At 46.0% G+C, this 12827-nt stretch overlaps 1 protein-coding gene across 1 annotated transcript in view; it reads right to left on the reverse strand.

The window, feature by feature from the left end:
- The window catches only part of ABO (ABO, alpha 1-3-N-acetylgalactosaminyltransferase and alpha 1-3-galactosyltransferase), a 43523-nt gene that overhangs the window by 4171 nt on the left and 26525 nt on the right, over window positions 1-12827 (reverse strand). Inside the window, exons 11-12 of the mRNA XM_035723784.1 lie at window positions 12134-12169; window positions 10918-11046 (exon numbers count right to left, since the gene is read on the reverse strand). Of these exons, the coding sequence (XP_035579677.1) occupies window positions 10918-11046; window positions 12134-12169 (165 nt within the window). The remainder of the gene's footprint in view (window positions 1-10917; window positions 11047-12133; window positions 12170-12827) is intronic.

Genomic DNA, 12827 nt, shown 5'->3' on the forward strand with positions numbered 1-12827 from the left:
AGCTAAAGACAGTGTATCAACTGGATAGTAAGGGGAGGCATTCAGATCCCTTGGTATGGAGCACTTAGCCTCAACCGTAAGGTATTTTCTTAATCCATGAGGTCGGCAAAAACTCAAATGATGGGTAATATCTAAAGGTTGATCTCTCCCAACTCATGACCCTCCAATGGCTTCTTCTCCTTAAGAAAAAAGAAAAAAGCAAATCAAGACCCTACAGTGGTCTACCAGACCCCACAAGATCTGCCTCTGACCTCGTCTCCTCCCCTCTGTCCTCCATCTCTTTGTCTGGGCAGGCGTCTCTTTGACGTTCCTGACACAGGCCAGGCATGCTCCTCTGGACCTTTGCACTTCCTATTCTCTCAGGCTGGGATCCTTTCCCTGCGATGCTCACCCCTACAGTGGCTCCCATCCTTTGACTAATGCCAGAACCATCCGTGCCCAATAGCTCCTCCTGCTGGCACCAACGCAGAGGCTAGCCGATGTAAAAACGCAGCGGTATGTGCAACTTGACCGGTATATTTTTCTGGGTGGAAATCAGAACTCAAGAGGAAGGAGCAAATAAATACAAATAAATATGAAAAGAAACCACTCTACCTTCTAACCCAACCTTAGTTATTTTAGAGCCCAAATCACCATCGAACATATTTTATATTTGAGTTTTACTTGTTCTTCTGTCTTTTCCCACTCGAATAAAGCTCGGTGGACACAGGGCCTTTCCGTGGTTTGGGAACTACCTTATCCCCGTAGTCCACACATAGTAAGTGTTCAGGAAAGACCTTTGTAACAAACAAGTAAGGGAATACTTCCGGGTGTGGTTAAGGATAAGGGAAGGCAGACACGCTCATTTACCACTAATGAAAATATCCATTTTTACAATCCTTTCAGAGGGCATATGAGAAAATATATCAAAACGTTAAAGATTGATATATTTATTTATTATTTATATGTGGGGGGAGCAAACTCCCCACTGAGCACAAAGCCCGACATGGGGCTCGATCCCACAACCCTGAGATCATGAGCGGAGCCGAAATAGAGACTGACTGAGCCACCAATATATCAAAACTTTAAATGTGTACATTCCTTTCCCAATTCCACTTCCAGGACTCTACCCCACAGACCTCCTCATATGTCTGCACAAAGACCCAAGTATAAAAGTTTACAGGCAGCGCACCTCAGAAAATGGTGTGGAGCATGGGGAGCTGCCGACCTTCCATATATTGTGGGTGGGGGTGTAATATGCTACAACTAACTTACGAAAATGTCACGTTGTTTTATGCAGATACAGATACAGATATGTATCTGACCTAGGACAGAACAATTCCACTCCTGGATATTTAACCAAGAAAAGATAGAGAGGAGGAGCAAGATGGCAGAGGAGTGGGAGACCTAAATTTTGTCTGGTTCCAGGATTCAGCTGGATAGGGGTCAAACCATTCTGAACACCTATAAACTCAACAGGAGATCGAAGGAAAGAATAGCAGCAACCCTCTGAACAGGAAAGCGACCACTTCCGTAGGACTTGCGAAGAAGTGAATCCGAGGCGATATTCGGATATTCGGGAAGATAGACCACGGGGGGGGAGGGAGCCTCCATCAGCCAGCTACCAGCTACTGGCAAATGACAGAGCCGCAGAGCACAAAATCGGAACTTTCAGAAGTCCGCTCCGCGGAGGGACGTCGCTCCAGTGGCTAAGCGGGAGGTGGAACCCTCGCGGGACAGTGTGGTCTCGGGACCCTCGGGGTCACAGAAAGACCGGGGGTGCCTGAGTGCGGCAGAGCTCCCAGGTATCGGAGCGGGGAAGCCGGCTGCAGAGACGGAGCCGAGGCGCGGGCTCTCAGCTCGGGGTGGCCATAAACCGTGATCCGCGGCCCAGTCGGGCCACTGCTCCTCCAGCAGGGACCCAACAAGCAGCAGAGCCGGGGAGACTCCCCTTCCTCCCCCGGGGAGGAGCGGCGCGGGAGAGCGCACCGCAGGGATCTGCTGGGTTTGGAGACACCACACGGGGTCCTGAGCCAGAGATAGAAACGCTCGGTCACAGGCCAGGTGAGCACGGAGTGCGGCCGGAGACCGGGGACACGGGAGTGACTGGCTGCTTTTCTCTGGGGGCGCACTGAGGAGCGGAGCCCCGAGTTCTTGCCTCCTCTGGGGCGGAGATTGGGAGGCTGCCATTTTCACTGTCCTCCTCCAAAGCCCTACGGAAAGCTTGCAGAGAGCAAAAGCTCCCGAGAGCAAACCCGAGCAGCTTGCTTAGCCCGGACCGACAAGGGCGGGGCAATTCCGCCTCCGGCAAAGACATTTGGGAACCATGGCAACAGGCCCCTCCCCCAGAAGATCAGCAAGAACAGCCAGCAAGCCAAGACCAAGTTTACTGATCAATGAGAACAGCAGAACTCCAGAGCTAAGGGAATAGTGCACATCGAATTCATGGCTTTTTTTACCATGATTCATTAGTTTTTCAAAGTTAATTTTTTAACTGTTTTTTTTAATTTATCTTTTTCCCTTTTTCAACGAACATCTTATCAATCCCTTTTTTTTAAAAAAACATTTTTTATTTTTCATTTTTAGAGCCCTATTTTATCCCTTCATGGTAGTTACCCTTATTTTTGGCATATATATATATATCTATATATAAGTTGTTCTCTCCTTAAAATTTTGAGATACAGTTTCTTCTAACAGATCAAAATATACCCTAAATCACTAGTCTATGGCTTTGTTCTAGTCTCCTGCCTGATCACATTCTCTCCCTTTTTTTTTTTAAATCTTCTTCTTTCTTTTTTCAAACAACTTCTTATCGTATCAATTCCTTTTATAAAATCTTTTATAATTTTCATCTTTACAGTCATCTTCCATCCCTTCATTGTATCAACCCTTATTTTGTACATATATGTCTTTCTTCCTTTAAAATTTTAGGAGGCACTTTTTTCTAACAGACCAAAATACGCCCAAAATCTAGTGTGTGGCACTGATTTATGCACTAGCCTGATCATATTTGATCATATTCGGGTTTTTTTGTATTGTTCTGTTTTTGTTTTTAATCTTTTTCTTTTTGTTTTTTTCTTTCTTTCTTTCTTTTCTCTTTCTTTTTTCTTTCTTTCCCTTTCTTTTCCCGTGGTTTCAGGCCTTTTCTGATTTGTATACAGTATATTTGCTGGGGACGTTGTTAACCTGTTAGCATTTTGTTCTCTCATTCATCTATTCTCCTCTGGACAAAATGACAAGACGAAAAACATCACCTCAGCAAAAAGAACAAGAGATAGTACCGTCAGCCAGGGACCTACTCAATACGGACATTAGTACGATGTCCGACCTAGAGTTCAGAATCATGACTTTAAAGATACTAGGTGGACTTGAATAAAGCGTGGAAGTTATTAGAAAAACCCTTTCTAGAGAAATAAAAGAACTAAAATCTAACCAAGTCGAAATCAAAAAGGCTATTCATGAGGTGCAATCAAAAATGGGGGCACTAACTGCTAGGATAAATGAGGCAGAAGAGAGAATCAGCGATATAGAAGACCAAATGATGGAAAATAATGAAGCTGAGAAAAAGAGAGAAACAACTACAGGGTCACGAGGGCAGAATTCGAGAGATAAGCGATACGATAAGACAAAACAACATTAGAATAATTGGGATCCCAGAAGAAGAAGAAAGAGAGAGAGGGGCAGAAGGTATATTGGAGCAAATAATTGCAGAGAACTTCCCTAATGTGAGGAGGGAAACAGGCATCAAAATCCAGGAGGCACAGAGAACCCCTCCCAAAATCAATAAAAATAGGTCAACACCCCGACATCTAATAGTAAAACTTACGAGTCTCAGAGACAAAGAGAAAATCCTGAAAGCAGCTCGGGAGAAGAGATATGTAACCTACAATGGTAGAAATATTAGATTGGCAACAGACCTATCCACAGAGACCTGGCAGGCCAGAAGGGACTGGCATGATATCTTCAGAGCACTAAATGAGAAAAATATGCAGCCAGAATAGAATATCCAGCTAGGCTCTCATTGAAAATTGAAGGAGATATAAAAAGCTTCCAGGACAAACAAAAACTAAAGGAATTTGCAAACACAAAACCAGCCCTCCAAGAAATATTGAAAGGGGTCCTCTAAGCAAAGAGAGAGACTAAAAGCAGCACAGATGAGAAAGGAACAGAGACAATATACAGTAACAGTCACTCAATGCCCCGATCAAAAGACACAGGCTATCAGATTGGATTAAAAAACAAGACCCATCCATATGCTGTCTGCAAGAGACTCATTTTAGACCCAAAGACACCCCCAGATTGAAAGTGAGGGGGTGGAAAACCATTTGCCATGCTAATGGACACCAAAAGAAAGCTGGGGTGGCAATCCTTATATCAGACAAATTCGATTTTAAACCAAAGACCGTAATAAGAGATGAGGAAGGACACTCTATCCTACTTAAAGGGTCTATCCAACAAGAAGATCTAAAAATTGTAAATATCTATGCCCCGAACATGGGAGCAGCCAATTATATAAGGCAGTTAATAACAAGAGCGAAGAAACACATTGACAGCAATACAATAATAGTGGGGGACTTTAACACCCCCCTCAATAAAATGGACAGATCATCTCAGCAAAAGATCAACAAGGAAATAAAGACTTTAAATGACACACTGGACCAAATGGACTTCACAGACATATTCAGAACATTCCATCCCAAAGCAACGGAACACACATTCTTCTCTAGTGCCCATGGAACATTCTCCAGAATTGATCACATCCTAGGTCACAAATCAGGTCTCAACCGGTACCAAAAGATTGGGATCATTCCCTGCATATTTTCAGACCACAATGCTTTGAAACTAGAACTCAATCACAAGAGGAAAGTTGGAAAGAACTCAAATGCATGGAGGCTAAAGAGCATCCTACTAAGGAATGAATGGGTCAACCAGGAAATTAAAGAAGAATTAAAAAAATTCAGGGAAACCAATGAAAATGAAAACACAACTGTTCAAAATCTTTGGGATACAGCAAGGCAGACCTCAGAGGAAAGTATATAGCAATACAAGCCTTTCTCAAGAAACAAGAAAGGTCTCAAATACACAACCTAACCCTACACCTAAAGGAGCTGGAGAAAGAACAGCAAAGAAAGCCTAAACCCAGCAGGAGAAGAGAAATAATCAAGATCAGAGCAGAAATCAATGAACTAGAAACCAAAAGAACAGTAGAACAGATCAACGAAACTAGGAGCTGGTTCTTTGAAACAATTAACAAGATTGCTAAACCCCTGGCCAGACTTATCAAAAAGAAAAGAGAAATGACCCAAATCAACAAAATCAGGAATGAAAGAGGAGAGATCCCAACCAACACCAAAGAAATACAAACAATTATAACAACATATTATGAGCAACTCTATGCCAGCAAATTAGATAACCTGGAAGAAATGGGTGCATTCCTAGAGATGTATCAACTACCAAAATTGAACCAGGAAGAAATAGAAAACCTGAACAGACCTATAACCACTATGGAAATTGAAGCAGTCATCAAAAATCTCCCAACAAACAAAAGCCCAGGGCCAGACGGCTTCCCAGGGGAATTCTATCAGACATTTAAAGAAGAATTAATACCTATTCTCCTGAAACTGTTCCAAAAAATAGAAATGGAAGGAAAACTTCCAAACTCATTTTATGAGGCCACCATTACCTTGATCCCCAAACCAGCAAAGACCCCCATCAAAAAGGAGAACTACAGACCAATGTCCTTGATGAACATGGATGCAAAAATTCTCACCAAAATACTAGCCAATAGGGTCCAACAGTACATTAAAAGGATTATTCACCATGACCAAGTGGGATTTATCCCTGGGCTGCAAGGCTGGTTCAACATCCGCAAATCAATCAATGTGATACAATACATTAACAAAAGAAAGAACAAGAATCATATGATCCTCTCGATAGATGCAGAAAACGCATTTGACAAAGTACAGCATCCTTTCTTGATCAAAACTCTTCAGAGTATAGGGATAGAGGGTACATACCTCAATATCATAAAAGCCATCTATGAAAAATCTACAGCGAATATCATTCTCAATGGGGAAAAGCTGAGAGCTTTCCCCTAAGGTCAGGAACGCAGTAGGGATGTCCACTATCACCACTGCTATTCAAAATAGTATTAGAAGTCCTAGCCACAGCAATCAGAAAACAAAAAGGAATTAAAGGCATCCAAATAGGCAAAGAAGTCAAACTCTCACTCTTTGCAGATGATATGATACTGTATGTGGAAAACCCAAAAGACTCCACCCCAACACTGCTAGAACTCATACAGGAATTCAGTAAAGTGGCAGGATATAAAATCAATGCACAGAAATCAGTGGCATTCCTATACACCAACAACAAGACAGAAGAGAGAGAAATCAAGGAGTTGATCCCATTTACAATTGCACCCAAAACCATAAGATACCTAGGAATAAATCTAACCAAAGAGGCAAAGGATCTCTACTCAGAAAACTATAAAATACTCATGAAAGAAATTGAAGAAGACACAAAGAAATGGAAAAACGTTCCATGCTCATGGATTGGAAGAACAAATATTGTGAAGATGTCAATGCTACCTAGAGCAATCTACACATTCAATGCAATCCCCATTAAAACACCATCCACTTTTTTCAAAGAGATGGAACAAATAATCCTAAAATTTGTATGGAACCAGAAGAGACCCCGAATAACCAGAGGAATGTTGAAAAAGAAAAGCAAAGCTGGCCGCATCACAATTCCAGACTTGCAGCTCTATTACAAAGCTGTCATCACCAAGACAGTGTGGTATTGGCACAAAAACGGAAACATAGATCAATGGAACAGAATAGAGAATCCAGAAATGGACCCTCAACTCTATGGCCAACTCATCTTTGACAAAGCAGGAAAGAATGTCCAATGGAAAAAAGACAGTCTCTTCAACAAAGGGTGTTTGGAAAATTGGACAGCCACATGCAGAAGAATGAAACTGGACCATTTTCTTACACCACACACAAAAATAGACTCAAAATAGATGAAAGGACTAAATGTGAGATAGGAGTCCATCAAAAATCCTAAAGGAGATCACAGGCAGCAACTTCTTTGACCTCAGCCGCAGCAACTTCTTCCTAGACACATCGCCATAGGCAAGGGAAGCAAGGGCAAAAATGAACTACTGGGACTTCTTCAAGATAAAAAGCTTTTGCACAGCAAAAGAAATGGTCAACAAAACCAAAAGACAACCGACAGAATGGGAGAAGATATTTGCAAATGACATATCAGATAAAGGGCTAATATCCAAAATCTATAAAGAACTTCTTAAACTCAACACCCAAAGAACAAATGATCCAATCAAGAAATGGGCAGAAGACATGAACAGACATTTTTCCGAAGAAGACATCCAAATGCCCAACAGACACATAAAAAAGTGCTCAACATTGCTCAGCATCAGGGAAATCCAAAGCAAACCTCCATGAGATATCACCTCACACCCGTCAGAATGGCTAAAATTAACAAGTCAGGAAACGACAGATGTTGGCGGGGATGTGGAGAAAGGGGAAACCTCCTACACTGTTGGTGGGAATGCAAGCTGGTGCAGCACTCTGGAAAACAGTATGGAGGTTCTTCAAAAAGTTGAAAATAGAGCTACCCTATGATCCAGTAATTGCACTCCCGGGTATTTACCCCAAAGATACAAATGTAGGGATCCGAAGGGGTACATGCACCCCGATGTTTATAGCAGCAATGTCCACAATAGCCAAACTGTGGAAAGAGCCAAGATGTCCATCGACAGATGAATGGATAAAGAAGAGGTGGTATATATATACAATGGAATATTATGCAGCCATCAAAGGGAATGAGATCTTGCCATTTGCAATGACGTGGATAGAACTGGAGGGTGTTATGTTGAAAGAAATAAGTCAATCAGAGAAACACATGTATCATATGACCTCACTGATATGAGGAATTCGTAATCTCAGGAAACAAAACTGAAGGTTGCTGGAGGGGTGGGGGTTGGGAGGGATGGGGTGGCTGGGGGATAGACATTGGGGAGGGTATGTGCTATGGTGAGCACTGTGAATTGTGCAAGACTGTTGAGTCACAGACCTGTACCTCTGAAACAAATAATAAAATATATGTGAAAAAAAAAAAGAAGAAGAAGATAGCAGGAGGGGAAGAATGAGGGGGGGAATCGGAGGGGGAGATGAACCATGAGAGATGATGGACTCTGAAAAACAAACTGAGGGTTCTAGAGGGGAGGGCGGTGGGGGGATGGGTTAGCCTGGTGATGGGTATTGGGGAGGGCACGTTCTGCGTGGAGCACTGGGTGTTATGCACAAACAATGAATCATGGAACACTACATCAAAAACTAATGGTGTAATGTATGGTGATTAACATAACAATAATAAAATAAATAAAAATAATTAAAAAGAAAAATAAATAAATAAATAAATAAATGCCAGGCATAAAAGAAATAAAAATAAAAATGATCAAAAGAGACAAAGAAGGTTATTATATAATGATAAAGGGCTCAATCCAAATGGGTGAGGAGGTCAGAAGAAATAACAATTGTAAATATTTATGCACCCAATGTTGGAGCACCTAAATACATAAAGCAAACACTAACAAAACTAAAGGGAGAAATAAGCAGCAATACGATATTGATTGGGGACTTCAATAACCCACTCTCATAAATGGACAGATCAGACAGAATTGGTAAGGAAACAGCATGTTTGAACAACACTACAGACCAAACGGACCTAACACAGATACATAGAGCATTCCATCCAACAGCAGCAGAACACACGTTCTTCTCAAGGGCCCATGGAACATTTTCTAGGGTAGATCCTATGTTAGGCCACAAAACAAATCTTAGCAAACTCAAGAAGTTGAAATCATACCAAAAGAAATAGTCACATGGCCAACAGGTCCATGAAAAGGTGCTCAACATCACTCATCATCAGAGAAATGCACATCAAAACCATGATGAAATGTCACCTCACACCTGTTGAGAGGCTGGTGTCAGAAAGACAAGAGATAACAAGTGTTGGTGAGCAAGTGGAGAAAAGGGACCGTTTATGCACCTTTGGGAGGGAAGGCAAACTGGTGCAGCCGTTGTGGAAGACAGTAGGGAGACTCCTCCAAAGTTAAAAATAGAACTGCCCCGGGGCGCCTGGGTGACTCCGTTGGTTAAGCATCTGACTTTTGGTTTGGGTTCAGATCATGATCTCAGGGTGGTGAGACTGAGCCCCCACACCGGGCTCTGTGCTCAGCAGGGATCCTACTTGGGATTCTCTCTCCCTCTGCCCCTCCCCTGCTCACATTCTCTCTCTCTCAATTAAATAAATAAAATCTTTTTTTGTTTAAAGATATTATTTATTTTTTGACAGAGAGAGACACAGTGAGAGAGGGAACACAAGCAAGGGGAGTGGGAGGGAGAGAACAGGCTTCCCGCGGAGCAGGGAGCCCGATGCGGGGCTCGATCCCAGGACCCTGGGACCATGACATGAGCCGAAGGCAGACGCTTAATGACTGAGCCACCCAGGCGCCCCTAAATAAATAAAATCTTTTAAAAAATAGAACTACCCTATGATCCAACAATCCTACTTCTGGAGGCATAGAAAGAGATAGATGGTAGAGACAGGGCAGAAAACTAGATCAGTATCTTGAAGAGATACCTGCACTCCCACGTTCACTGCAGATTACTTCCAGTAGCCGAGACATAGAAACAACCTAAGTGTCCATCAACAGACGACTAGATAAACAAAGCGTGAGATATATATTTCTCGGCCATAAAAAAGAAAGAAACCCTGCCATTGCAGCAACATGGTTAAAACCTGAGGCCATGAATGCTACGTGAGACAGTCAGAGAGAGACAGGTGAATACAGTACGATCTCGCTTACATGTGGAATCTAAGAAAACCTGAATCCATAGCAACAGAGAACAGGTAAGTGGTTAACCAGAGGCAAGACATGCAGCACTGGGGACATGGGTGAGGGGGTCAGATGTACAAACTTCCAGATAGAAGATAAATAAGCTCTGGGAATGAGACGCGGCATGGTGACACTCGTTGACGTACCGTGTATACAACCATCAGATCATTACCTTTTACACCATACACTTGTACGATGTTTGTGTCAATTTATGCCAACAAAACTAGGGAGAACGAGGGGGAAAAAGAAAGAACCACATCGGTGGTGGGATGTAGGTGGTGGGCATACACACGCTCACCGTACAAGGCTGGCAACTTTGCGGCACAGTGGAAAACTTTCGTGATAAAATGTTACTTGTAATGGTGCCGCGTAGGCAGCTCTACCAAACAGCCCAAGCAGGGAACGAAGCCTCTGGAATAAGAGCGGGCAGCCATTCAAAAGAACGAGGAAGGTCCACAGGTGTCAGTGTGCAAAGGTGTCCAAGACACTGTGCATGAAGACGCAGATGCGGTACATAAAATACAAGCCGGTTTTCAAACCAAACAAGCCCACCCCGAAGCCGTCAATGCAGCCTGGAGGTTTCAGATCCAGCTCTGCCACATGCTGAACCCGCCGTGGCTACTAGGAAAGGAAGCCTCAGGCGGCGTCTCTGGGAATGGGTCAGGGCAACGGAGCACCTGCCTCGGGGCTGCTGGCCCGGCGGCTGGCCCCTGTCAGTGGTCAGTGGAGGCTGCATGGCTCTCAAAGGCCCACACACTGACCCCTGGAGCAGGTGACTCTGGGGTGTGGGGCTGCTATTTTGAGCGGGCGTGTACCTAGTGGCCCCCTGCAATTCCCACCAAGTTCACCTGCACACCAAGCCACCCATGCCTCCCCACCACCCCGAGAGCACCTCATTCCGGAAAAGAGCGACACCTAGTGACAGGTGCCCCCCTCCCGGCACCGCAGGTGGGCTTCCTGGTTTCCCCTGGGCCAGTGCCCCTCTTCAGCATAGCTGCCCAGACCTTACTTACTTTTTGATGGCAAACACGGTCAGCCCGATGGTGGCGTTTTGGAACTGCGCGTCCAGAATGGTAGAGTCAAAGACTCCGTCCCAGATGATGGGAGCAAACCAGGGGGTCATGACCAGTACGTCGGCCCTCCTGGGGAAAACGAGACACACTGTGTTAGAGCAGGGCATGGACACGTGGGCCACGGAAGGGAAGCATTTGTCCAAAGGCTCACAGTCTGGGAGCAGCAGAGCGAGAAGCAGACAGGATTCCAGACTCCCCATCCAGTGCTCTTTGCTCCATCAGCTCAGCAGCTGAGCCCTGACATTCCCATTCCCTCGCTGCCCTCACTGGGAGTGTCTGCTATGCACCAGCCGGGCGCTGGGTCCCACGCACACTCCTTCTAGGAGGCCACCAGCCCTGTTTCCCGGGAGGAGCTCTAGCTCAGTGAGGCAAGAACTAAGCCCCTTTCCCAGCAAACAGGATATTTTACATTTGGGAGGATATTTTAAATCTGGGGGGACTAAGTGCTTCAAATCCAGTGTGTCTCCCCCTGACAGCACTTCTTACTCCAGAGTGGTCACGTGTCGAGTGCTCGTGGCCTCCCGTGGCTGGTGGCTCTAGAACTTCAAGGAGATGCGGGTACTGGTTTCAGAAACGACAGCGTGCATTTCCAGCTCTCCTGGCAGGGAGGTGCCATGGCCTGGGCTGGATCCCGACCTGTCCCTCCCCAGCTGCGGGGCCTCAGGCAAGTACGTCCACTTCTCTGAGCTCAGTTTTCCTTCTTGTACAACAAGGGCTAATCAGAGAGGCCTCTGGGTGACATTGCTGTCTGAGGCCAGATGGCCTGCCACTGGGTCTTGGGCAGACCAAGCAGGAGGCGGGGGCGCTGGCTCCCGAGGCCTGACAGTGGGGACCGGCTCGGAACCACAGTTCCTGTGACATCAGCAGCCGCGGAAAGACCTTGGGGCCAAGCCAGCCCAGACTGCTGTCCTCCGTCCCCATGAAGAAATGAGAGGCTTCTGTGCCTTCTGTGGACATCTGTGGGCCCCAGGACCAAGAGTGAGAGGCGCCCTCCGTGGTGCCAGACCCATTAAAAATGAGCCCGGTCACGGCAAGATGGTGAAAGAAGGAAGAGAAAAGGCACGGAAAGGTTACAGCCCTGGACAGGAGCGAGAGAAAGCCTAGGCCTCGGGGACAGGGAGCCACCACGGGCCGCGGCAGGGACTTGCGCACTCACGTGGGCTTGAGGACCTGGGCCTTGGCGTAAACCATCCTGCGGAGGAGACGTGCGTCAGGGAGAAGTGACTGGAGACTTCTCAGAGCCCCTTAGTCTGTGCCCAGAGCTGCAAGGTGCTGTCCTCCCAACCGGCTGACGACTCTGCCGGGAGCCCGCCCCGAGCCGCAGGGCGCCCGCCTGCCCTCCTCCTGCCCACCTCCCTCCCTCCCTCCCCCCTTCCTTCCTGCCTGCCTGCCTCCCTCCCTTCCCCCTTCCTTCCTCCATCCATCACTGTTCACTCACAGACGTCCATGGAGCGTGCCCACCCAGCCCCGAGGATGCTGCAAGCTTCCCAGTGATAAACTGATGAGGCTAAAGCCCAAGCAAAGGAAAGGGGGTCACCCTTCATGGTCTGTGAGAACTGCTGAGGTTCTAGACACCCCACATCTCCTTCTTCCTCCCTGTGCACTCTAAGTCCTCACGGGAGTCTACCTCGTTGTGACTAAGGTCCCATCCCGTGTCCTGCTTTTATTTGGGCGGGGGGGGGGATGAGGGTTGGCCCACCCCCCATCCAGCCCCTACACTGTGCCAGGATGTACTTCACTGCCCACCCCCACCCCGCCTCCTTTGTCCCCCACACCCTCCCTAGCCACGTCGTCCAGTTTTCCACTGAGCTGAGGGTTGAGGAGGCAGGACTGAGTCCACCACAGGTCCC

This window comes from Zalophus californianus, chromosome 13, assembly GCF_009762305.2.
Source record: "Zalophus californianus isolate mZalCal1 chromosome 13, mZalCal1.pri.v2, whole genome shotgun sequence".
In the NCBI taxonomy this organism is placed as follows: domain Eukaryota; kingdom Metazoa; phylum Chordata; class Mammalia; order Carnivora; family Otariidae; genus Zalophus; species Zalophus californianus.